The sequence below is a fragment of the Diceros bicornis genome, chromosome 7 (genome assembly GCF_020826845.1).
Source record: "Diceros bicornis minor isolate mBicDic1 chromosome 7, mDicBic1.mat.cur, whole genome shotgun sequence".
Taxonomy (NCBI): Eukaryota; Metazoa; Chordata; class Mammalia; order Perissodactyla; family Rhinocerotidae; genus Diceros; species Diceros bicornis.
Genome location: NC_080746.1, coordinates 32,833,021 through 32,860,722, shown reverse-complemented (window position 1 = coordinate 32,860,722; position 27,702 = coordinate 32,833,021). Strand labels below are relative to the sequence as shown.

Here is a 27,702-nt window from a genome sequence, read left to right as displayed (position 1 = left end):
TCGTTACATTCGTAGAATGAATATGTAACTTAGATTTTTTTTTTAATGGAAAAAGTGATTGACATGTATCCCAAAGGTGATGGAGAGCCTGCACAAGATGTTGAGACTTTGAGGCAGGGCAAGTTTGGAATATATGTTGCTGTGTTGTAGCGATAAGGATGATAATCTTGGATTTGAACCTGTGGATATATCTGGAAGGCAGCTGGCAATTTGGGTATAGAGCTCAGGAGAGTTTGTTTTACTTCTAATACCTAGCACAATGCCTTTACATATTAAATGTTATTGAATGAATATTTTTCAGATATGTTCATAATATCTATAGATTTTTTTAAATTGTATTAAAAAAAAACATAAAATCAAGAACAAGAAGGTCCACTTGCTACCAGTCTTGCTGCCTACCACACACACCCCTACAACCTGAGGGCCCTCTCTTAATCAATCAGTTGGTCAATCAACAATTCTTTTTGAGTACCAATTCTGTGCAAGGCACTGTGCTGTTTACTTTGGGGAAACATACACTCCCTGTAAACCTAGTAGAGAAGGTAATCTGTAAGAATGTGTCTATAGACAGTGATTGTTAATGAATTCAGAGATAGAAGAGATCATTGTGAACTAGGCCTAGGAAGGGTTTGGTCTGGCTTCTATAGAAGAACTGGTAGGATTTCAACCACTGAAAAGGGGAGCAGTCCAGCCCTACAAGTAGAGAAACATGATGTGGCAGGGTGCTCTGAGCCTGACCCTGGGATGAAAGTTCAGAGGCAAAAGGTGGGGGACTGGTACTGAGGAGTTGCCCGTGTTTTTTCTCTGCTTTAAAGGTGGAGGAAGACTACATCTTTGAGGAAAGATTGCACCATTGTTTTGGGAAAGTCATTTTAATGACCCATCTGTGATTATGCAAATTCTCTGAATTGAAAGGTATAATAGCATAGTAATAAAGAACTTGGCTGGGCAGTAAGATTGCCTGGATTCTTAATTCTGCCATTTCTTGCTGTGTGACTTTGATCTAGTTATAATTTTTCTGTGCCTTAGTTGCCTCATCTGTAAAATGGGGAAAATAATAGGATTCCTTCATAGGTTATTGTGAAAATTACAGAAATTAATGTATATATTGGGCTTAGAATGGTGCCAAGCACATAGTTTAAGTATTCATTTTGGCTCTTTTCATTCTCTATTGAGGCAATATGAAAAAATCAGGAGCTAAACTGTCTGCCTAATAATGTAAAAAGCTTTCTTCCTTAAGATCAGAATTACCTTTCTACAGATTATATCATTATTAATTTGACTAAATAGAATGTAAGAGGTGGGAACACGGGTTTTTTACGCTCTCTCTGGACCCCAGAGAATGTAGAGGACAGGACCTAAGCTTGGACTCCAGGCATTTCTTTGGCAGCATTTTGTACACTTAGAATTATTTGCTCAACTATTTGTTATAATTTATTTAATGTCTGTCTTGAAAACAGGAACTGTGTCTGTTTGGTTCATCCGCAATACCTAGCACAGTGCCTGGCACTTAACTGACACTCAATATGTGTTCTCTGATGACTGAGTCTGCTTGATGGGCAAGAGCTGGCCCTTGAAGTGTGACTGCAGGAGTGGAGAGTGAGGGAGCAGGGAAGAGTGGGCGACTAAGGTCAGAGAGCATCAACAGTGCAGTAGTTCCTTTCATTATCCCTAAGCCTGTTGTAAAATTTTGCACACTATTGTAATCTGGATTTAGCTGTACTATGTGGGATTAGATATGCAGCCTGGGAGCTTGCCTGGGACGAAATTGTCCCTGGAGAACAGCAGCAGCCTGTAGAGGCCAGCTTTGAAAGAGCAAGCTTTGATAAACTGAGAGTGGAGGATTTTTCTGGAGTGAGAAACTAACTTTGGTGACAAGTGACAACAGAATGGTTCTCTGCGACTTGAGAGCGTTCTTCAGAAATTCTTAAAGTTACTTAAGGAGCGAAGGCTCACAGAATTATAATTTGGACATTCAAAAAAGGGCCTTAGACTGAAGACTGGAGAACTTGGGACATTTAGGACCCATGAGCAAAAAAATAAATACAGAGGCATAGAAACATAAGGTAGTTTGAGAGGACATGAGTACACCTGACTAGTTGGAACTGAAGAGTCCTCTCCAAGAGTTCTGGCTAATAACACAGGGGAGACAGATTAATGGGGACCTGGTCACTGAGGGCTGTGGGTACAAAGCTAAGAAATTTAAATCTTTTAAGTAGGTGATGTATAGCAGTCATTAAAGACTTTTGAGCAGGGTAATAGCATCATGAAAGTGATATTCTGGAAAGATTAGTCTCACAGTGATAAATTGGGGTGAACAAAGTCCAAAGATCTAATAGAAGGTTATAGTAGTTGTGAAAGCACAGATTTGACTCATCTGAGTTAATGGCAATGGAAACCTTTCTGGACATCATGAAGTATGTGACAATAGAATGCTCATTAGCATTCTAAAAAATAAAATATAAAAATATTTTATATTTTTATAAAAATCACATATCGCCCCCAAAGAAGTTTAGCTACTGGGCGAATTATGAAGTGTTGGGTATTTGAGGTACTAAGGAGTAGGAAGTGGGAACTGTGGTAGGAAGTTGTGGTCAGAGAGGGGAAATCCCTCAGCCTGCCTGTCGTTCTTGCCCTAACCCATCCTCAACCAACTTTGGTCCTTACAACTTTGAAAAACCTATGTCTGAAGGTTCTAAAAACTGACTGGAGGCTTCTTAGGAAAACTGTCTATCCTGAAGGCTCCTCAGTCATCCAATTAATCAGCAAGTATTTGTTAAGAACCAACATCATTCCTTCTTCCACAAATATTTATTGATCACCTACTATGTGCTGGGCACTTTCTAGGCACTGCAGAGACAGAAATGAACAAAACAGACAAAAATTTCTATATTTGGGAGTTTACATTCTAGCGCCCGTAACAGTGTTAGGTGCAATGAGAGATAGAAATACCCAATTACTCTTGAGAAACTTGAAGTTTTGTTGGTGACGTGACACCCCATTTTTAATTTTTTTCAATCTGATGGGTGTGAAATTGTATCTATTATTTTAATTTCTCTGACTGTTTTGAGGTAGAGCATCATTTTATATATTTCCTCAAACAATGTATATTGATTCTGATGGGCCACTCCAGGGTTGGGAACCACTGCTGTACTCTCTACTTCTTTTCTGGTTTAAAAAAAGAGAGGGAGAGAAAGAAAGAATAGATAAGAACAAAAGAACAGAGAAAGAATAAAGGACAGGGAAGTATGCTGTCTCTTACAGTAAAAGCTGCATTAATTAGCACTAAAAGCAGCTTTTAGGCCCCATTTAGCAGTGTCTAACTGGTGCACTCTAGCAGCTGGTATACCTGATATGCTCTAAGTCTTCCATCTCTTGACTTGGCACACATGTTAAAGTTCATTGGGATGGGCAGGCTAAACTGGGTTTCAATAAGGTTGAAATTTACCATTCCTGTTTATCTTTCTTTTTTTGTAAAAAGAAAAAATTAAGTCACCAGGCTTTAGCAAACACTAAGAATCTGTAACTATTTTTTTTTTATCTTTCTCGATACTAGAAAGGTGTGTGAGAGAAATAGTAAAATGGAAACCACCTATGACAATATAAATTAACTTTTTTTTTATAAATTAGCTTTTATTCAACCAAATTTTTGATCAAGTGTCACCCTTTACTCCCTTAACGTATTGTAGAATAAAACATTTATTCTGCTTAAAAGTACTTATTTCATACATATAAAATAAGGCTAAACATACCACTGAAGTTCTGAGTGAACCTAGAGAGGTCAGAGTCAAGGATGGTTGACAATGAAAGGCCTCCTTGAGAAGGGGATTGAGGTGCATTTTAAAAGAAACAATAGTCATGGATTAGCTTAGAGGAGGAAAGATTTCTAGGTAGAGAGAATGTTCCATGCTATGGTGTAGAGGTAGGAAAAGCATGTGGAATTACAAACTTCCTTGAATAGAGCAGCAGATGTGCTTAGGAAAGTAGATTATTCAACTAGTGACTATGGTGTGCCAGGCACAATGCTAAACCTGGGGACACAGTGGCGAACGAAACACAAGATCACTGCTTCCAAAAAAGTTAAAATCTAGTGACAAAAAATATGGTCAAGTACATAAGGTAATTATAAATTAGGATTATTCTAGGAAATGAATGTAGTTAGTCTGAGAATATTCCTCTGAGGAGGTTACATTTGAACTGAGACTTAAGCATATTTAGTTCTCAGAAAATATATAGCATATGCAAAGGCCCTGAGATGGGAATGAGTTTAATGTGTTCTAGGAACTGACAGAAGTCATTGTGAATGCAGCATAGCAGGCAAGAAAGAGTGGCATGAGTTGAAATTGGGAAAAGAGAAAGATCATGCACGTCTTATAGGCCAATGAAATGGGTGGAATTTAATGGTAGTGCAATGGGAAACTACTACAAAGATTGTTTTTTGGGTTTTTTTTGTTTTTTTTTTGTGAGGAAGATCAGCCCTGAGCTAACATCCATGCCAATCCTGCTCTTTTTGCTGAAGAAGACCAGCTCTGAGCTAACATCTTTGCCAGTCCTCCTCCTTTTTTTCCCCAAAGCCCCAGTAGATAGTTGCACGTCATAGTTGCACATCCTTCTAGTTGCTGTACGTGGGACGCGGCCTCAGCATGGCCGGAGAAGCAGTGCGTCGGTGCGCGCCCGGGATCCAAACCCCGGCCACCAGTAGTGGAGCGCACGCACTTATCCTCCAAGCCACGGGGCCAGCCCCGAAAACCACTATAAGGTTTCAAGCAAGGGAGTGATGTACATTTTCAAAAGAGCAAAAGATCACTATGGCTATTGTATGGTAAATGGATTTGAGAAGACGTGGGGAAGCTATTACCATGGTCTAGTGAGAAATGAAGACAGTTTGGGCAAGGGTGGTTTCAGTGAAGATGGAGTGGTAAGGGCTGAATTGTGTTCTCCCCAGAACTCATATGTTGAAGTCCTAATCCTCACTACCTCCAAATGTGACTGTATTTGGAAATAAGGCCTTTAAAGAGGTGGTTAAGGTAAAATGAGGTCAAATTTGTGGGCCCTAATCCAATATGACTGGTATCCTTATAAGAAGAGGAGGTTAAGGGGCCAGCCCAGTGGCACAAGTGGTTAAGTGCGTGAGCTCTACTGCAGCGGCGTGGGGTTCACTGGTTCGGATCCCAGGTGCGCACCAACGCACCGCTTGTTAAGCCATGCTGTGGCGCATCCCATATAAAGTAGAGGAAGATGGGCATGGATGTTAGCCCAGGGCCAGTCTTCCTCAGCAAAAAAAAAAAAAAAAAAAAAGAGGAAGATTGGCAGATGTTAGCTGAGGGCCGATCTTCCTCACAAAAAAAAAGAGAAGAGGAGGTTAAGACACAGAAAGACACCAAGGGTAGACTATGTGAAGACACCAGAAGACAGCCATCTACAAGCCAAGGAGAGAAATGTTAGAAGAAACGAACCCTGCTGACAGCTTGATGTTGGCCTTCTAGCCTCCAGGACCATGGGAAAATAAATTTCTGTTGTTTAACCCACACAATCTGTGACAGTTTGTTATGGCAATCCTAGCAAACTAGTATATGGAGGGAAGTGGATATATTCCAGATGTATTTTTGGACCCAGAACCAACGGTATTTGCTGATGGATTGAATTAGGGGGTGGGGAATGGGAATTGGAGAAGTCAAGGATGACTCGCAGGTTCCTGGTTTTAGAACTTTTAGAAAAATATGCTTAAAATATTTAACAAGAAACAGTCTTATGAAATAAAAAGGCAAGAGTTGAACGCCTTGAAGTCTAGAAAGATGGGAATTAAATGAAACAAGATAATGTATATGGAAGCAAAAGTGTCATGCAAATTTAAGTCATTGTTAACTTTATCATAGTGGTTGTTAGTGTATGATACATGATAGGAATCTACTATAGTTTTGAGTAGGAGAGCAAGGGTGAAAATGGCACTCAAGGGAAATGGGTTTAGAATCATAGAAGATTGATGGGAGCGGGAAAGGCCGGATAGAGCCTGGGAGACCAGCCAGGAATTGGCTTCAGAAGTTGAGGTGTGAGCTGAGAAGTGTCTGATGTCTCTGGGAAGGTCAAAGGGACTGGAAACGTTTCAGTAAACAGACTCACATACACACATATGCACATTTACATACATATATACATGAAATGGCTGGAGGCCTGAAGGGAATTGTAACTAAACCACCTGCCATTTACACAGGCAGCAATGCCCCCAAAGTAATTTTCTTAAAACTTTCTTGGGCTCAGGATCCATGCCTAGCACAATGCTTTGTACAAAAACTTAATAAATGTTGTAGATAGGATAAGTAATCTATTTTGCCTTTTTTAAAAGGTAGTAGTATGGTGGGTTATCTCCGGAGCAGGAACTGGAAGTTCTGGCTCTGTCACTGAGGAGTGGTATGGCTTTGGGCAAGTCATTTAACCCGGTGACACCCAACAGAATTTCCTGTGATGAGGGGAATGTTCTATGTCTGTGCTGTCTGATACTGGAGCTACTAGCCACATGTGTATCTATTGAACACTTGAAATGTGACTCGAGTGACTAGGGAACTGAATTTTCTGTTTAATATGTGCTAGTGGCTACCATACTGGACAGTGCAGATTAACCTCTCAAGACCTTAAGTTCTTGTGTAAAAGGAGGGAGTTGGGCTAAGTGATCTCCTTTGCTTTTAGTACTACAATGCTATTATTCTAATTCAGCACAGCAAATTCACGTGCACATTATAAGTTCACATTTTGACTTGCTGAAACAAAAGATATTTCTAAAGAATGTTAAATTATATACTTTTATACATAGAAAATATGTAAATAATGATCTTCAAAAATTTTAATTGTTCTTTTTTATAATTTTATTTTATTTATTTTTCCCCCAAAGCCCCAGTAGATAGTTGTATGTCATAGTTGCACATCCTTCTAGCTGCTGTATGTGGGACGCGGCCTCTGCATGGCCAGAGAAGTCATGCGTCGGTGTATGCCCGGGATCCGAACCCCGGCCGCCAGCAGCAGAGCACGTGCACTTAACCACTAAGCCACGGGGCTGGCCCTTAATTGTTTATAAATGATGTTTTGGACAGTATATAGCATATATTGTGACATCAACAACTGGAGAAGAACATGGGGTCCTTGGAGAGGATTCAGAGGACTGCAAGAAGGTGATTAAAGAGTTGAGAAATAAGACACTGAGTAAAGGTTAAGAAACTGGGATTGTTTAGAAAGAAAGACTGAAGGAAGACTTAATAATTATATTCAAGTATATGAAGGGCTGTTAGAGATGGTATCCAGATGTTCTCCATTTATTAGAACACAAGAAACTTAGGTTAAAGAGGAAATAAGTTAGATATTAAGAGGCACTTCCAGAGAGTTTTGTGTATTCTCAAAAGAACTTTAGTTTTTAATTTAATGGTTTTTAAAACTTTTACGCCACCTGTCATGTTGAAAATATGCATATGTCAAAACAATAGTCACAGAACGTTAAATAAAACTATAAACAAATTGGAATCACTGCTTAATAGATCTTTTAAAATAGGATTGATTGTCAGCTTTCAGGAAGGTTCAAGACATCACTTTTTGAGATCCTTTACAACATGAATATGTTACCAAATAGATTCTTTCAATTATCAAATAAGTACTATATACTAGATATAGATATTTCTAGAATAAATGATGAGATTAAAGGGATACTTATCTATGAAATGGTGAAGATATTTACCTTGATGCATAATGTTTACAAAGCATGACATTTAATATTTATAGAATAAAAACAATGTGGAATACATTATAGAGTAGTGGTTCTCAATTGTTGACATGCTTCAGCATCAGCTAGAGGGGCTTGTTAAAATACAGACTGCTGTGTCTACCTCCCGAGTTTCTGATTCAGTAGGTCTGGGTGATGGCCTGAGAATGTACATTTCTAACAAGTTTTCAGTGATACTGATGCTGATGCTGCTGGTTTGGGGACCACACCTTGAGAACCATTGATCGAGATTATAATATATTTAATATTTTTAGAAGACACTTTTTCGTTTTTAGTATAATTTAGTATAGAAAATGATGAGATCTAGTAGTCTTCACTTTCATGCCTGGATGTGGAAAGCACAAGCCTGAATTTGACTACCTGTATTGTGTCCAGTGCCAGAGAGGCTCTTGGGGGCTTCCATTACAGGCCCCACTCAGATCTGCCCTAAGCCTGAAGGGCTTCATACTCCAAAATTCTTCACATCCAGCTCTCAGAACAAACTTTAATTTCTCCCATATGGATAATTTTAGCTAGATTTTAGAAGAAATCTGATTTAAAATGATTTTTTTTACTGTAATATATATGACTTGACATTGAAAAAATGAAGCCTAGTAAGCAAAATGCATCTGTAGTGGTATAATAGGAAATATATATATATTCAAAAGGAGTGGGTCTTTCTGTAATAGGCCTGATATGTCCTCCAACATACCAAAAGAACCAGATTGAGCAATTTACCCACGCCCCCAATATTTTCTGGAAGGTTGTCATACCTTGATGTATTGTTTATTAGTGTAGGCAACTAGCTCACCTAGATACAAACCTGAGTAGAGTTGCTCATAAATATTTTTTCTGCTTTCAGAGAAAAGTGTCCACTATACAACCAATGTCAGAGAAGCCCATAAGTGAAAAGTTGGCATTATAAATTTTTTTACAAAGAAGTATTGTCAGGGCCGGCCCGGTGGCTTAGTGGTTAAGTGTGTGTGCTCCGCCGCTGGCGGCCCGGGTTCAGATCCCGGGCGCACACCGACTTACCGCTTCTCCGACCATGCTGAGGCCGCGTCCCACATACAGCAACTGGAAGGATGTGCAACTATGACATACAACTATCTACTGGGGCTTTGGGGGAACAAATAAAAAAATAAATGAATAAAAATAAAAAAAAAAGAAGTATTGTCAGATACTGTGGCTTATCTCTCCTCTAAACACAGCTCCCCGCTCCAGCTGATACTGTGTAACTGAACAGGGGTGAACGTGATTTTGTTTTTTTTAAACAATTATTTGCATATACAGTAGATATCCATTTCTAAAGTGCTTTGAAATTACCTGTTCTATAAAATTGGTAAACAAATGACACTTTGAGACCTTGTTTGTCTTTATTTGCTTTGGCTTATCATAGCCAAAACCTAGGAATAAAACCAGTCTACCACCACTTATTGTCACATACGTCAAAGTAATGGATTTGGAATTAATGAAGTTCCCTGGGAGTTGCAGCCCATACCTTTTAGCTACGTATATAGCTTTGCAGTGACCCTGTCTTCAAACATCTATCTGTGTGCTAAATCCCTTTTCCAATTCTGCTAATATCTGCTAAATAAGATCAGTAATTTGTACTAGTTTTTTGAAAAATTTTTTTAAGATATTGGTAGCTTACAGCTATAAATTAGAGGTAGAGCTATGAGATTTGGGATTCCCTTCTATCCACAACTAGACTCGAAAAACAGTGTTCAAACCAACAAGGCTCTTGGTCGTTATCATATCCATTTATTGTTCACAGTTGTTTCTAGCTATTACAGAGGCATCTCCTTCAAGCCAGAGACTCTCTCAGAATTACTGATTAGCATCTAATGTGAAACATGCATAACAATCAACAAAGGCTGTGGAAATAAACATTTTACATTTGCAAATTCAGAACATGAATTAGAATGAAAGAATAAGTAATTTCAGGACTATGTTAATTCACAAATACACACAAAATATCTTCTAAATATTAAAGTGGAGAACTCTGAGATAATGTGTCTGAGTTGAATAATCAAGTCCTCTCAGATCAAGCAGAACTTTATTCAGCAAGCTGTTCCTTAAATTCTTATGCAGTTAAACCAAGTCAATTAAATCTTGGGCCTTCTTAATCCACATGATGCAATAATAAAAATTCATTCACACTTCTTATTTTATTTAATCCTCGTTATTATCCTGTGAAATAGTCACTATTATATCAATTACTACCGATATCTGGCACATAATCAGCCCTCTACAAGTACTCATACAAATATTTCATCTTAATTTCATCCTCTCAATGCCAGACATATAGTTAGCAGATGGCAGAAAGACCCAGAAACAGGAGGGACTAAGCAGAAGCTTTGAGGCAATGAAGCCATGAGTGAACAGAAATCATGAGGAAGAGAGGGGAGGAGAGGCTTCTTCAGTTTTAGCAGAAAGGGAAGCTGAGTCCCAGTAGTGGATGACTGTGAAAGGGGAACTTACGAATAGAGAGTGGTCGATTCTGGTGGATTAAGAGATCGCTGCCCCACGCCCCCAACCCTTCTCCAGCCCCAGTGTAGGCAGAGCTACAGTGAATCCTGAGCAAGATATAGAGCTCCAGGAAACCCAGCTCCAGGTGCTAGATTGCTTCTTTCTCTCTCTTTCTCTTTGTGACTTCTTAAGATAGACCCTCATTAACTGAGGTAACCTGTATCCCTTGCAGTATGAAAAACCCTAAAAAATATATTGTCCGGTAAGTTTTTTAAACAACTCCTTCAGAATGAAAGACTGTCTCTTCACCCTTTCAATTTCTGACTTCCCAGAAATCAACCTAGCGTTGTCCTTAACATTTAACGTTAAGATGATATAACCTTAGGCCAGCCCCGTGGCTTAGCGGTTAAGTGCGCACACTCCGCTGCTGGTGGCCCGGGTTGGGATCCCGGGCGCGCACCGACGCACCGCTTCTCCAGCCATGCTGAGGCTGCGTCCCACATACAGCAACTAGAAGGATGTACAGCTATGACATACAACTATCTACTGGGGCTTTGGGGGAAAAAATAAATAAAGAAAATTAAAAAAAAAAAAAAAACCTTAAACCAGCACTTATTAGTCAACAGAAATAAATAAAATATTCCTTAAATGACAGAGTTCCTACACTCCCTTATCCTTGTACATGCATAAATTTGTCAATGACCCTTTTGAACTGTCTAAAATTAAACATAATATTCCCAAAGGGGAGTTTGAGCTCTGGAATCACAACTGTAGATTCAAATTCAGCTCCACCACTCACCAGCAGTACAACTTTGGGCAAGTTATTTAACTTCTCTGTGCCTCAGTTTCCTCATCTATAAAAGGTGGTTTTTTGTTTTCTTTTTTTTTTTGAGGAAGATTGGCCCTATGCTAACATCTGTTGCCAATCTTCCTCTTTTTCTTTTTTCTCCCCAAAGTCCCAGTACATAGCTGTGTATCATAGTCGTAAAGTTGTAGCTCTTCTATGTGGGGCTCTGCCTCAGCATGGCTTGATGAGTGGTGAGTAGGTCTGTACCCAGGATCCGAACTGGCGAACCCCGGGGGCCGCCAAAGTGGAATGCGCAAACTTAACCACTACACCACCAGGCCAGTCCCTAATTTTTAATTTTATAGAGTTGTTATAAGGATTAAATGAGATACTCCATTTAAAGCATTTAGCACAGTCTCTGGCATAATGTTAACTGTTACTTTTATTCCATCAAGAATATTTGAAAATTCAGGCAAATTCACTAGCATTTATTAAGTGTTGTAAGTCTTAGAGGTATATAATATAGAAACACCTGTCTGGTCTGTGGAGACTGAATTTTCAAAATTGGAATCATGGCAGCAAGTTGTTTGAGATCCAAACCCATTCCTTTACTTTTGGGCTCTGGGATCCCTCCTTACCTCTTTCCCCTCCTTCTTTTCTATATTAATTGAGCACCTACTATTAAGCATTGCTGGCATAGGAATAAAGAGACGAGAGGCACTGTTGCAGAAGTACTCAGAGTGGTGTCGGGGACACAGACACAGAAAAATAATTACAACAAACTATGGTAAATTCTATGCTGGAGGTGGTGGGCGGATTCTGTGAGAGCCCAGAGAAGAAGCCACTCACCTACTGTGGGGTGGAGACCAGTGAGAAGGGGAGCGCCAAGGAGGGCTTCATGTTAGGGGTAGACAAATGGGTTAAGTTTTGAAGGTTGAGTACCAAGGGAAACCAGGTGAAAAGGGGAGTAAGGGAGTTCCAAACAGCAAGAATAACATCTGCAGAGGCCAAAAGGTGAGAAGGAAAATGGCTTATTCAAGGAACCACAAGTGATGCAGTGTGCCTGGAAAACAGAACATATATAGGTGAGTCGCAGGAGATTGGTTGAGGAGAGAAGCAAAGACTAGAATGGTTAAGGCCCTTATCTATCATCCTAAGAGATGTGAATTTGTCCTGAATTACATTACAACACGATCAGACTTTTATGTTGGAAAGATCACTCTGACATCAGAATAGAAGTCTGATGGAGCCACATTAACTAGAAGCAGGGACATGATTTTGGAGCTCTGCAAAAAAATGATGGGAAGTGAAGTAGAAGTGGAAATGGACATGGAGCTGGGCAGCAGACTTAAGAGAGCTGAAACAAAATCAACACACGTTATTAACCAGTTGGATGTAAGTGATGATGAGAGGGAGGCAATTAAGAGGACGCTCAGTTTTCTGGCTTGAACAAGTGGGTGGATCATGATGCCATTAACTGAGATAATGAATCAGAAGGAGGATGTGGCTTTGGAGGGTGTGTCTGTGGTAGGAAGTGCAGGAGGTTAGGGGTAAAGAGTTCGGTTTTAGGTGTGTTGAGTGAAAGGGTAAATGAACAAAAGGTGAGGAAGTGAAGAACAGTCATTCGGACTGCTCTTTCCAAAAATGTAGCTGTGGAGGGTAGGGCTTGTGAGGTTGTATATATGTTTCCACAGGTTCAGAGGAAGATTTAGGGATTTTGTGCATGGTGACCTCCATTTCTCTGAGCAGATGGAGGTGATATAATTTTCTGAAGGGTAGGGAGATGATGAATAAATGTGATGAGGAGAGTGGTACAGTTTAGAATAGCCATATCATGAGAATGATAAGCTAATTGCAGACACAAGGAAACCTGGTTAAAGACGATAAATATGGAGGGGCACCAATCCACTCGCCTGTGAGATTCCCTCCAGCTGTCCCCAGGAACCTGGGTGTCAACTAGACTTTCCAGAGGCTGGGAGAGGGCTGGATACTTCTTCTTTTCAAGTCCCCAGTATATTCAGTCATACCGGAATGCCAAGAGAGGGTTATAAAACTAGAGTACATTTCAAATGCTTACACTTAGCAAATTAATACTTTTAACACACAGTGATTACAATGCAATATATTTGTGCTATTCACCAGATAATGACAGAATTTACTTAAAATATTAATTCATAATGCATTACAGATAGTGTCATTTGGTAATAGGACAAAGTTTAAAGTTCTACAGTGAATGCCTTCTTGTAGTCATGTCAGTACATCTCTGGGATGATAGTACAACCTCACTTGGACAAAACGTCAAAAGCTTTGATTGAAGCTTTCAATGAATGTTGGGCACGGACCGCCATAAGCCTTAGGTGTTGGAATGGAAAAGACAGATAACTGGATTATCCAGTTTAATAGATCCAATTCACTAAAATACATGGGGCAATGGAATTGAGGGCATAGATGATTATGAGAGGTTGAAGCAATGAGTTATGATTTCTAAAGTGAATTGGGAAAGAAGTGAAAACAGGAGGGAGTGATAAGTTGGTAGAAAAGAGAGAGGTGTGAGTAATGAAACCAGAGAACGAAATGGCTATGAAGAGAATAGTATAACTGTTGGATTTTGCAACTGGAGTATTTCTGGATGACAGGGTGTGGATACAGGAGCAGGCAGCTAAAGTGGAGTGGAGATGAGGGTCCACTGTAGTTGAGAGGGCAAGTCATTGTAAGACTAGTGTTTTGAGATAGTTATCTATACAGATATTGAAAATGATCCAGGATAATGGTGGGTCTTTGTATGAAGAAGGCGACTCCCTATCTCAAGGTTCCTTAAACTGATAATTGCTCTAAAAGTGGGGCTGGAGAGGAAGAGAGGAGACAAAGGATTGCGTACATGTTATCTTTATCCCATATCAACCCATGATTGAAATTTTATAAATGAGGAATAGTAAATTCCAAAATCTTGGTTGATGCTACAGCGATGCTTACAGAACATAACTCGAAACAGCCTTTCAATCCACTTATCAAAGTAATTTTGTTCTCAGTTTAATGGCAGGTGAAACAATATTGAACAAAGCAACCTCTGCTGTACCCTAAGCCCTTTAATTATAGTGTTCATAGTAGTAAATGCTCTAGTTAAGCGACAGCTTCCATTACAATCCTAGGTGTTCAATCACTGGTTCTTAAGTTTTTTTTCAGTTGAAGTTTTTAATGCATAGTTTCTGGCCAAAGTCTTTGTTTGTGTGGATAGATTATTGGATGTGAGATGAAGAGACTGCCAACAGGGCCCCTAAAGGGGGTTGCTGCAAAGGAGAGGCCATGTTACTACACGTGAAGTAATCTGTGAACATGGGACAATGATAGCTGACATTTATGCAGAACTCACCACATGTCAAAAACTGGGCTAAATACTTACTTTATGTCCATTGTCTCATTTAACACCTCAACCTATGAAGTAGGTGTTATTACCCCTGACCCCAATATTAAGGAAATTAAAAAACAGGAAATAAGTAACTTGTCTGATGTCTCACAACTCGTAAATGGTGGAACTGAGATCTGAAATCAAATCTCTATAACTCCAGAACCTACACATTTGTGGTTAAATGCACTTGACATTTGGGGATGGGAGTGGGGATAAAACCAAGAAGCAGTCATGGGCGTCACTGATTCCTTTTTTCAGAGGAAATGGGAGTCCAGAGCAGCTGATTAGAATCTTGCCTTACAATCTTGAGGGTCTGAAGCCTCTTCCCCTGGCCCCACCCTACCCCACCAAGTGATACAGATTCTTCCTCAGAATTCTCCTGGGCAAGTCCTGGCTGGAGGAAGAGATTATCTTTTTGCTCAGGGGACATTTTCTTGCTTAATCCTATTTATACATCTGTTTCACTAGCATTGCAGACAAAATCATTAAAACAAGCCAGATTTGTTTAGAAGGGGCTAGTGGATTTAAAATTAGAGTGATGTACAACTCTGTGAATATACTAAAAACACTAAATTGCTTAAATGGACCAATTGTGTGGTATGTGAATTATATCTCTATAAAGCTGTTTTTTTAAAAAAATTAGAATGTATGAATTAAAAAACAAACTTTCATTGCTCTTGAGTGATTTCAAATGGACTCCTTGCATATAAGACTGCCATATACAGAACCAAGTGAGCTCCTCGCCCATCCATTTCTTATTCAGTCAACATTCACAGAGTCCAGTCTTGTGCCAGGCACAGGGATGAGGGGTAGGCTCCCATCCCCTCGAGGATGAAAGGCAGGTACACATAGGAATGCTGTAACCGAAGTGAAGCACTGATTTTTTGCGTTGAGCTTTTCATGACCATGTTGCAAGTCTGAGTGTTAAAAAAAGTTTTCACTTTTAAAAAATGCATTTTTTTTTTAGTAAATTACATTGAATCACACATCTAGTCTCAAAGCTTCAAATCACAGTAATCGTTTATCTCTTTCAAGTGGGTTTTTGCATATGAAGAAGTTTAAAAAAATCAAGTTAATGTTAAAAAACGGACCCTTATTAAAATCAGTGCCAGTCTGGGGTATCTATTTTAACTTCAACCTATCCTTGAGGATTTAAGGCCGCACTGGCACGCCGGATGGTCAAGTACAGCTAACGGGAGGGCAGTTTAAGTGGATTTACACGTCCCCTCCCGACTCCTTCGGGCCTTCGCATCCCGGGGCGAGCTGGAAGCCTGTCCGCCTTTCCCGAGGACTGGCGGCGAAGGCGCCGGGCTGGGCGGTAGGACTTCCTGCGGCCAAGGGCGGCCGCGTTCTCCGCAGAGGCCAGGGTTCCGACCCAGACTGGACCCAACGTTCGTCGTCGGGCCGGCCGCCCTCCCGTCGCGGAGGGCCAGGCACGCTCTCGGCCCCAGCGCCGGGAAGCTCTGGCGCAGTCCGGGACTGAGGGCGACTGGGTCACGTGTGGCCGGGAGGAGCGTCGGAGGCCCGGAGTCTGCAGGAATGTTGTAACTTGCAGGGAAAAGTTTCCCTCCGCGGCCGGCCGCGGATCCCGTGCGGGCGGGCGCGCAGAGGAAGGAAGAGCCGGGAGGAGGCGGAGCCGGCGAGCGGCTCGGGCGGGCGGGCGGTTCTCTCAACTTTAGTTTTGGCGTCTGAGGCGAGTTTCTGTCTCAGTCGGGCGCAGCCGCCGCCGGGGAAAAGAAAGGGAGGAAGGAAGGAACAAGAAAAGGAAATAAAAGAGAAAGGGGGAGGGGAAAGGCAACTAGCTGTCCGGCATCCGTCAAGGGAGTGAAGGCAGAAAAGTTCTCAGGCGCCGCAAGTCCGGGTCTCTCGCAGCCCCTCCCGAGGCGCAGCCGCCAGACCAGTGGAGCCGGGGCGCAGGGCGGGGGCGGAGGCGCCGGGGCGGGGGATGCGGGGCCGCGGCGCAGCCCCCCGGCCCTGAGAGCGAGGAGAGCGCCGCTCCCGCCGCCCAGCCGCCCTCGCCGCTTCTCCCGTCTCGGCCCGACGAGCCGGGGCGCCCGGGCGGAGCCCTCAGCCCGCCTGGTCGGGGTGCGCGTCGAGGGAGGCAGAAACCATGGATCCCGGGCAGCAGCCGCCGCCTCAGTCGGCCCCCCAGGGCCAAGGGCAGGCGCCCACGCAGCCCCCCCAGGGGCAGGGCCCGCCGTCCGGGTCCGGGCAGCAGGCACCCCCGGGGTCCCAGGCGGCGCCGCAGGCCCCCCCCGCCGGGCACCAGATCGTGCACGTCCGGGGGGACTCGGAGACCGACCTGGAGGCGCTTTTCAACGCCGTCATGAACCCCAAGACAGCCAACGTGCCCCAGACCGTGCCCATGAGGCTCCGGAAGCTGCCTGACTCCTTCTTCAAGCCGCCGGAGCCCAAATCCCACTCCCGACAGGTAACCTCACCGCCCTTCTCCCCGCTAACTCGTCGGGCGGGCCCCAGGCCCGGGGGCGCTCGGGAGCGGCGGCCGCAGCGCCGGCCGGGGGAGGGGGGCTCCGGGAGCTCGAGCCGGGTGGGGGCAGGGGACCTCGCGGAGAAGTCGAGGGACTGGAGGCGCCCGCTCGGCCGCGGTCCCCCGCTCCCCACTCCTCCCGGAGTCTGGGGCCGAGATTTGTTTTTTCCCCTCGGAGTTTCTGTCTGCCGATTGCAGCCCCGGGGGCGTGCTTTTCCCCTTCTTCCTTTCTTTCTTTCTTCCTGGGGTTCCCGGGAGGTTGGCGGGAGTGGCGGGGGAGGTGGGGAGGAAGGAAGGGGGTGGGGAGAGCTGGGCCCGGGCCGCGGTGGGCTCGCACAATGCGCGCGCCGCCGCGCTCCGCACCTTCGCCGCCGCCGGGCCGGGAGGGGGAGGGGCCCCCCCTCTGGCATTTGTGTGTGGGTGAGTTGCCAGTGGCGGCCGAGTTTGTGAAGTTGAGCCCTGGGCCCCCTTTCCTTCGGGGCCTCTCGGTCCACTTCAGTCTCCTGGGGAGTCAAATAATTGTTCTCTTGTTTTCCAGTGTTGATTAGGGGTGGGGGTTCAACCAGTCCATTTAGTTTCTTGCTCCTTCTCCCCCTCCCCTTCCCCCTCCCCCTCCCGAAAGCATTTATTTTCCTCGCGGCCCCGGCGCTTTCTGAATACAGGATCCAGACTTTCCTGGAAGTTGTTTATGGAGTTAGCTTTTACTCCCGCGCTTCCCTTGCGCCTTGGAACTGGGGCAGGCTCGCTCTTATCAAACTTCGTAGGTTCACGTGTTGGTTTCCCAGTTGTGGACTATTATTTACAGTCTGCTGAAATGCTTTTAAACTAGCCACATGTGCACGTTGCGCAGGTCCTGAGTTGCGCTTTACAATGCCTTGGTTTTAACACAAGCCTTTGATAATACACTGCAGGTTGACTCATAGGCCGAGTCCTGCCTAGTTCAACTGTGATTAAAAGTTAATGTTTGGGAAGCGATGACTAAGTTGAGGCTCGCCATTGCTTTTCTAATTCTTATTGAGGATATGAACATGGCTGTTCCACATAGACAACATTCGCTTATTTTGTCAACTTCATCCAGCAATGAAGTGAAACTATTATGAAAGTGTTAACATTCCGACAGGCCCCAGTAGATTTGTTTAGTGTAGGTTTTCCTTTCTTTCTTTTTTTTAAAAAACTTGCTTCAGGCTAAACTTCAGCCTAGGAACTTTGTCCAAAAGTTAATTGGTTTTCCAAGTACTGCAATGTAGTTAGTCCACTCGGGCTGTAACTTGAGTGGAAAGAAGAGTTATCACCCCCACTCCCATTCCCACTCCCCCTCCTGTTTGCAGGCCTGTTGTATGTTCTGCCGCAGACTAAGGGGGTTTTGGAACTCAGAGAAACTCCCTTGACTTGCTGACAAAAACCTGGGTTAAGGAGGAGGAAGGAAAAACAATTTAGCTGCTTGCCGAAACACTTCAGTTTGTAAGAAGTAGACTTAGGTATGCTTTTTTCTCTTCCCCCTGGAAGTGGGTGTCTGGACTCATTATGGGTAAATGTGTGTTACCATTGCACCCTACAGACTACACAGCTATGCAGCTGGTTACTTAATATGTTTTGAAAGTATAATACATATAGGACATTGAATTCCTCATTTTGTGGCATGTATAAGCCCAAAAGAATTGCACCTGAAAAGTGTACTTACACTTCTAGTAAATAATTGCACGTGAATCCAGCAGTTTATGGATTCGTACTATTCATAATCTATAGTTTTGTTACTTTTTAGTAAGTTTCTTAACTAAATGTTGTGTATGTGTAAGTTTGCCTTTTGTTTCTGCTAATGATTTCCTAATTCAAATTTACTCTGATGGGAAATTCAGAAATGTACTCGACTTGGCTATAAGGAGTAAATGCCTCCGCTGATTGCTTCCAGTGTCCCTTTCTTGCCTATGTGAATCTATGAAGTTCTATCTTTTTGATGATCAAATCCTAAATCTAATCAAGGAATTTAAATAACTATACTAGATTATGAATAGTATGAATGTGGATTGTAAATACTATTGTCCACAAACTATTGGATATAAATTCATTCATATATGTGTTTTCCATTTTTCCATCATGAAAGAAGCTATTTTACAAATGAGAAAACTGAGGCTCTCAGAGATTAAGATATTGTTCAGTGTCACGCTAACCAACTTGGACTAGAACCCAGTTCTTTAGAGTCTGAGTGCAGAATTTCTTCTGTTGTTACACAGTTGAAAATATGTAAGTGTGTAAGTTCTTAAGTTATAATTGAACTGTTGACATCTTTATCATCTAGGTACAGATATATGATTGGGTTTTCATTTCATTCATTAGTTGGCTTTTAAGAACATTTGGATGGTTCTGAATCTTTTGCATTCATTAAAAGTTGTATAACTTGTGATGATTGCTTTATTAATTGCATTTGTCCATGGTGAGAAAAAAATGACAATTGTCACGTGTTTAGGGCTTGGTAGGAAAAAATCACTAACTACTTAAAACCTAGTTAAAAAAAAAGAAAAAGAGCATAGTTATTATATTCCTTGGGTTGTGTTTATACCTGGAACATTTTAGAACTTGGAAAAACACCCATACTGCCTTGGCCTTTTAGAAATTAGATTTTAAAATTTCACCACTTCTTATTTTAGGAATGTTTCATTCTTTCTGTATTATTGGCTTCTAAAATATGTAGAAAGCATGTCTAATGTGTAATAGGTCGAAATTTACTTAGGTGGCCTGCTCATCAATAAAATTACGAATGTTTGTAAAAGTACATATTAAAATTACATAAACCATTTAAAAGTATCCATCTGCAAACCTGTATTCCTCTCTGTCAAATATTAAATATTGTAATTTGCCTTTGATACTTAGGTATTTGGTTGCAATGAAATTTTATCTAGGAAATTTAAAGGGACTCACTTGAAAGACAATTTTTAAGAAATTTTCCTTTTAATATTCCTAATAGGCCAGTACTGATGCAGGCACTGCAGGAGCCCTGACTCCACAGCATGTTCGAGCTCATTCTTCTCCAGCTTCCCTGCAGCTGGGAGCCGTATCACCTGGGACACTGACTCCCACTGGAGTAGTCTCTGGCCCAGCAGCTACACCAGCTGCTCAACACCTTCGACAGTCTTCTTTTGAGATACCTGATGACGTACCTCTGCCAGCAGGCTGGGAGATGGCGAAGACATCTTCTGGTCAGAGATACTTTTTAAAGTAAGTGAAAATAATGGTGGGAGATAGTGTTCTAAAAAAACATATTTTGGAAAACAGTCCAGTGACATCAATATAAAATGTCATTTATTTTTATATTTTACTTAATATTTATGTGAAACTCAGTTATATCTTCCAAAATTTTTTTTTTTTCTGTTTGATACGCCCTAAATACCTTCTTTGGCTTGGGTAATATTTTGAAAGATTGATTCTGGGTTTAGAGCCTTTTAATAACCTTTTCTTTTGAGGCAATTTGGATATTCTCATTTTGAGTTTGTGCCAAACCTACTGATTAGCTTAACTGAAAACTGAAAGAATACCGTGAAAAATTTCAAATTGTGGGAATTATAAGGCTGGCATAGGCTTATGAGATATGTATAGCGCTACTTATATTTTTTTAAATAAATATTTTATTGGTAGAACTACAAAATAAGTATTTGGGAGTCTAATTTTACAGTATTTTAGATTGTGAAATGACTAACCTTTTACCTGCGGTTTGATGTGATTTATCCATTTTTTCCCCAAAATGTGAAGAGAAATATGAATTTTTAGGTTTGATATGCAGTCACTCTGGCAAACTTCTTTCAAGCTAGCAGGACTTTAGGACAGAAGCCCTCTTCTCTGGGAAAACCAAAACAAAGGCATTGGGTTATTTATTTTTGTCAGCCTTTTTGTCTTTAACAAAGTGGCAAAATATCATTAAAGCTGAAAAGATCAAAATAGAATTTTATCCCCTGTCACTTTGAAATTATAGATGAGACCTTAATATTTTTATCTGGCTTTTTGGATTAAGTGTATACAAAATGGTTTCTAAAAGTAATTATTATAGACTGAAATTGATGTTTTTAAAAAGTTGCTTACTTAGTACTGTTTAATCAGGTTGAGATAATGAAGTGAAAAACAATCCAAGTTTTGATTAAGATCTGTCTTGACAATCTCCTGAGGCAAATGTAACATTTATTTATTAGATCAGATAATTCAATTAATGATACTGTTGTGTGAATCTCAATAAGTATTTTATATTAAATGTTTCTTGGTGGGTAGTTACTTTGTAATGTAAGAAACAGTTCTGTGACAGGCTTATTTAGGAGAATGGCAGAGGAAAAAGTTAGATCTTGAAAAGTTTCTGCAGTTTTTTGGCCCCTTTCCTGCAACTTTTTTCTTCTTTTTTTAATTCGTTTTCTGGTGTCCTGGTATCCATTTCAAAGGGTCAGGTTTCAACCAGAACAATAAAGTGCCTGAGACTGGAAAGTACACACAAGTCTGGCAAACTCATCTGCATGAGCAAGATCATTTGTTCTCAAGCAGACTTCCAAAGTAAATGATTGAAAGAGCTGCTAGCTGTGAGGGATGTGTCTTGAAGGGAAAAAGAGTGGAAACAAACCAGGTTGTTAGGAGGAAAAAGAAAGGCTGTACTTTTTTGAACCTCTCCCTGCTGGGTCACAGGCTGACCTGGGGAGATTTTTAAACAACTTAATAGCTTGCTTGCCTCCTTTCTTTGGTTCATGCTGTAGCTAAAAGCATAAGGTTAAAGAGCAACATTTATGCTCTTCTTAGTCTTTTGTATCTGTAATAATTGCTTGTAGATGGTATTTGCCTATATTTTCATTATTTTGAATGGTCTTTTTGTTTTGAGCTGAAATAAATATTCTATAATTTATTTTTAAAAGTTTCCAATGGTTGTTACTTTGACAAGAAATGTTTCTCTTAAAGATAGTGATAAAGATGAATTAGTGTACACCCCCTCCCAGCCAAACACCCCAATGGAGTGGGCATGGAGGGAAGGTAAACCAGGCCAGAATAATATGAAAATTATGCCATATGAGTAATGGTTGCAGGAGTGGAGAGAAGCTTACCTGGAAAAGAAGCTGGGAAAGAGGAGAGAGAAACATGATTATTCTTCAAGATTTTTGAGGGATTCTCACGTGGAAGTAAAATTAGGCTTGTTCTATAATAAGAAACATGAGGTTTTTGACTCCTTGGAATAATTTTCTCATATCAAACCTTTCAGAAATAGAATGGTTTTCCCTGAGAGATGGGTCTTGGTCAATAAAAGCAGGCAAAATCAGAGGTTAGTTGGTACATGTCAGGAATTGTGGAGAGGGCACCCTAAGCATTGGATGTGGAAGATAGGTACTGTGGGCTTATAAAATTTCATATTTTTCTAAGGAGTATCTATTTCATGAACAATATGCCATTTGGAGAAAAGTTATAAAAAGATTAGTTCACGTCCAGTTTTTAGCTACTTCCATGATATTATGGGCTGTATGAGTTGTCATAACTTATTTTTGTGTACTGCACAGATAAATGAGATTAATATCTACCCTGACTGTGAGTCAAAGATGATGGTGAATGAAGCTTTTGGAGCCAAGTTACTGTTGTCCAAGTTCATCTTTATCCTAGTTTTGATGGTTTAAAATCAGGCTGTCTTTGCAATCAGTACTTATATGTTTTCCTCTTGTGTCTAAAGAGGGTTCTTGTTGCCGGCTAGATGTAGAATGAAGATTTAAACTATGTAGTTCCATACTTTACACTCATTTCAACAGTGAAAAATTATGTCTTACTATACATCTTCTTAGATACTTGTTGGAACTAACTTTTAAGTTACAAAGTATATAATTTATTGAGATTTATACTTGGCATGAAGAAATCTGACCATCAACGGTCCATACGTGCAAGGTGATGTAATTTGATTGAAAACTTAGAAATGTTGACTTTGGAAACAGCTAATTGTTGCCTTGTGACCATAGATGAATAACTTTTTGAAGTCCGTTGTTCCATCTTCTAGTTTCAAGGCAGCATAATTACTGAAGGATTATGGGCAACTGATGGTTGGTATTTTCAAAGCCTTCCCTAGGTTAGTAAGATCTTCTGGAGAAGAGAAGACTTGTACCTTAGCTTGGCAAGTGATAAGGTGAAAGTGTGGTACCAGCTGCATTTATCAATGACGCATATGCCAGCTCTTTATGATTGTGAAGTACGTAAAAAAAAGTTTTGTCTGTATATTACATATAATATTTGTTCTACTGAATTTACTGTGTAAAACTAATTTCTTCAACATTGTATATTGAGCTTTTATTTAAAAAGAATTCTTTCTCTTTATTACTCTGAGAATTATTGCCTTCTTCAGCTGTCTTATAGTTTTCCTACAGGAAATAGTTCTTCAAGTAGTTGGTCAACAACTTCCTATTTCTTTATAAGCTGTTGAATAACTTCCTGAATTAGTATTCTATAATATCTCTGGTTATAAGGAATGTTTTTACTTCTCAGATTTATTTTATTGAATCTGATACCTTGTAACTATTACCATGTACAAAGAACTTCTTGTATATAATGTACCATACAGGACCTTATAATTTGATTTAAGAAATCTGATCCAATGATTTTAGAAGTTTGTGGATTTGCACTGTTTTAATAGTGATCGTCTAATTTTTAAAAGGTCATTTTGTTTCTCATTTCTATTTATCATTTTCTGAATAACTGGCTGCAGTGTTTTTAGTCCTTGAAATTTCAAGGTTTCTTGTGGCTAGGATTTGATTAAAAGTTATATATATTGAGTATCTTGATCCATAGTTTAAAAAGGTATTTTTTCAGAGATTTTCAACATCGCACAGCATATATAACTTAGCCAGTATCCCAACATTAAGTGAACTTGCCTTGCAGCTGTTATTGATCTCTGTTAAGTGGTTTGATTCTTTTTTTTGCTATATATTATTTCAGAAATGAATGCTCCACTGCCCTAATTAAAGCTGCCTCAGAAATGTATCAAAGGAGATGAATTAAACCATTTCTTGTTATAATTTGATCTATGCTTCTTCTCCCAAACGCTTACCCAGTATAAGACTGTAAACACATACAATGTATATTGTTACCATAATGATTAGATGTTTTATAATATTTTTTTCTTACAACAATCTTCTATTCACGTCAAGAGTTTTTAAATTTTATTTATTTTTTTATTTTTTTCCCCCAAAGCCCCAGTAGATAGTTGTATGTCATAGCTGCACATCCTTCTAGTTGCTGTACGTGGGACGCGGCCTCGGCATGGCTGGAGAAGCGGTGTGTCAGTGCGCGCCCGGGATCCGAACCCAGGCCGCCAGCAGCGGAGTGCATGCACTTAACCGCCAAGCCACGGGGCCGGCCATGATTAGATGTTTTAAAAGGAAACAGTTTCATAAAGAATAAGGCTATTCTGGGGCCTGCCCGGTGGCACAAGTGGTTAAGTGCACACCCTCTGCTGTGGCGGCCTGGGGTTCGCAGGTTCGGATCCCGGGCGTGCACCGACGCACTGCTTGGCAAGCCATGCTGTGGCGGCATCCCATATAAAGTGGAGGAAGATGGGCACGGATGTTAGCCCAGGGCCAGTCTTCCTCAGCAAAAAAAGAGGAGGATTGGCAGATGTTAGCACAGGGCTGATCTCCTCACACACACAAAAAAAGAATAAGGCTATTCTGTTTTTTGGTTTCTTGCCATATCAAGTGTAACCCAAGTGATTTCCCTTTAAAAATGAAAAGCTTGTAATATTGCTGTTAAATGTTGATTAAGCTGCAAAAAGTTCAAATTGCAGTCACAAAGTATTACCCTATCTGACAGGAGGGCCGATCTCTGCCTGTTTGTCTTGCTATTGAGGATGAGTGGAGAGAGAAGATGAAAGTATGCCCTCAGCTCTCAGAAAAAATGCTTGCTTCTGCTCAGTGGATGGGCATCCCGGGGAAGAATGGCCCACAGTGCCACAATGATTTAGGCAGAAAAACTCTGGAGGAACTGTCGAATACAGTGGCAGAAAAAACACAGTTGGAAGATAGTGGATGTGACGTATTAAATAGAACATAGAGATTAATTTATTTTCTGGGGGGGAAGGAATGAGTGTTTTTAGTGTGAGCTAAGAAAGATATTTAGTTAACAAACTAGATGTTTAAATGCAGCAGACTCAATTGGCTGCAAGATGGTAGCCTAATTTTCTTTAAAAAAATAACATTAAAAAAATATTCCTCCCCAAAAGCCTCATGTTAACTATTAAGGGAAAAACCTAGGTGGTATTTGAATAGTTGAAACTTTAAAAAAAGCATTTTTGTGGGCCAGTGTGGTGGTGCAAGCAGTTAAGTGTGTGCGCTCCACTGTGGCGGCCCAGGGTTTGCAGGTTCGGATCCTAGGCGCACACCAACGCACCACTTGTCAAGCCATGCTGTGGTGGCGTCCCATATAAAGTGGAGGAAGATGGGCACGGATGTTAGCCCAGGGCCAGTCTTCCTCAGCAAAAAGAGGAGGATTGGCAGATGTTAGCTCAGGGCCGATGTTCCTCACAAAAAAAAAAAAAAGAAAAGCATTTTTGAAACCCTGAGGTCAGTTCTCATTCGTAATGTAGAGAAATATGTTTTACTTTATAGTTAGAAAAATAATGTAAATTAGTATCCTAAAATAGTAATGCTAGCATGACTCTGAATTGCTGTTTACCTTAAGGCTTTTGAAGATAAGTAAACTCTAAACCTAACCTTTTGGTTGAAAAAATGTATAGTGAAGTTTAGGTTTAGGGCAAATCAGAGTGAAGTCATTTTAAAAGTCAGTTGTTAAGATTTAGGATTATTCAAGCTTAATTTGCTACCTTCACTTATAGCATAATTTAGCCATTAATTATGGCTTGAAAGTTTAATAATAGTTGAGTAGCTTTGTATAAAAGGGAGGTCTTAAAGAGCTGTATGGTTCCATAACTATGGTTACGAAGTGATGCAGTTCTTACAAAAAAGGCTTCTGATTCTAGGATTAATCAGAACTTCAAGCCATGAAAGGGACATTGCTGTTTTTATGAAGAAGAGTTGCTCCATGGTTCTGGTTGCTCAAGTACTGTACCACCAAATTTCCTGGGAACAAGTACTGCCACCGTGGAAGCACTTCTGTTTGTGTAGGGCTTGACCCCTTCTAAAAGCAAACAAAGAAGTTTGGTATAAATCACAACAATTCTTTTTTTTTTTTTTCCTTCTCTTTGATATTTTAGACAAGAAAAAGTGGTCGGTAGTTTAATCCTCATTGGCTCTTAGCATGAGAAGAATCATAATCTTTAACACATCAAATTTGATAAGATGTTGTTACTCTGAATAATGTTGCAAATTAACAAAATAATCCAAATAGAGGTATCTATTAAAATACTACTGTTTTCTTCCACCAAATATTTTCAGAGCTTTATTTGTGTTTAGCACTGTTACTTATTATCTTCACTTTAGTGTGCTTCTCTATCTCTTCGCAGGATAGTGTTAGTCACTAGACTTAGCAAATTCTTCAGCTGGGTCCTGATTTGGGGGTGGTGAGGGTACATTTTGTTAAAGGCTCCTTTCTTCCTCTTGTAATTGCTTACTTAGCTTTTTTGATAAATGCATGAAAACTTAACTATAGACTATTTGATTTGGGGTTTAGAGTAAAGACGGCTTTATTCAGAGTGCTACTATGTGCTCTCACAAAATTGAATGTGGACTAGAAAGTTGTTTGAAATTTAACTTCTCACATATCCTGAAGTGATGGTAATATGGAGCAGGCTCTTGGAAAGGAACTAAACCCTACCATCTTACCTACCTAGGAGGTGGGAGTAAGATGTGGGGTTTTTTTCTGTACAAGCATGAATGTGGAGTTATTTTATATTTATAAAACTATCCTCCCTCCCTCTTATTCCTCCCCCATGTATCTCATTTTATGGATTTTTAATAAGGTGTTTGTTTTTTGTTATAAAAATAACATGTGCTCATTACAGAATTGAAAAATTCAGGAAAGGAGGAGGGGAAGAAGCACCTAGATTCTGCCAAGGAGAGGAGTTTAAAGATGCTTGTTTTCATTGCCTCATATATAAACATATTTTGAAATTTAATTTTTAGGTGGGTAACATATACATAGATTTAGAAAATTCCCTAGTAGTAGAAGGTTTATAAAGAAAAAGAGCAATTCTGACCCATTTTTTTAAATCTCTGGCTTGCATTCTCCAGATACAGTCAACTCCCTTGAGATTTTTCCCCCCAGTACCTTTAAAAATTTCATATTTATAAAATATGCTGCACTACTATTTCTTAAATTTTCTGCACCCTCTACAATCCTCCTTTCCATAATCCTCCCAGTATACTTACTATAATTTTTTTAAGTGTTTTTACATTCTTGTGACTCTTTAGGGTTTGCCTGCAGCTGAGCTGTATAATGTAATGTGATTTCCTGAACAACTTTGATATTTTCTTGGAATTGTTAATTGCCTTTTGTTTGTTTGTTTGTATTTCTGTTGCCTTTTTGCCCCCTTGGAAGCATTCCTCAGTCCTTTGTCTTCCTGCTCTGGGCTAGACTGGTTGCTCTCAACTTGCTTCAGCGGTTTCATACTGGGACTTCCTTTTACTTTCATCCTGGCAAGTCCCTGCATCCCTCTTCTTGGTTGGATACCCTATTTACTGTTTTTCTCTTTCTTGATTTGCTCACTCTTAGCATTGGCTTATTCCTCAGGAATTTGCTGAGAAAAAAGGGTGCATGGTAGGTAACTGCATTGAGATCTGTGTCTAAAAATATCTGTATCTGTTGACATTTGGTGGGCAGTTTGGTGGTAGAACTCAAGGTCGAATTATTTCCCCTTA

General features: G+C 40.5%; 1 protein-coding gene across 12 annotated transcripts in view; it reads left to right on the top strand.

The window, feature by feature from the left end:
- Window positions 1-16,087: 16,087 nt before the first annotated feature.
- The window catches only part of YAP1 (Yes1 associated transcriptional regulator), a 111,606-nt gene continuing 99,991 nt past the window's right edge, over window positions 16,088-27,702 (top strand). For 5 of the 12 annotated variants that reach the window (XM_058545348.1, XM_058545346.1, XM_058545343.1 and 2 more), the window contains exons 1-2: window positions 16,090-16,840; window positions 19,860-20,110. In XM_058545348.1, coding sequence (XP_058401331.1) covers window positions 16,520-16,840; window positions 19,860-20,110 — 572 coding nt within the window. In that variant the 5' untranslated portion in view covers window positions 16,090-16,519. Of the gene's footprint in view, window positions 16,841-19,859; window positions 20,111-27,702 lie in introns of all 12 variants that reach the window. The other 7 variants (XM_058545347.1, XM_058545341.1, XM_058545337.1 and 4 more) reach the window with 2 other exon arrangements.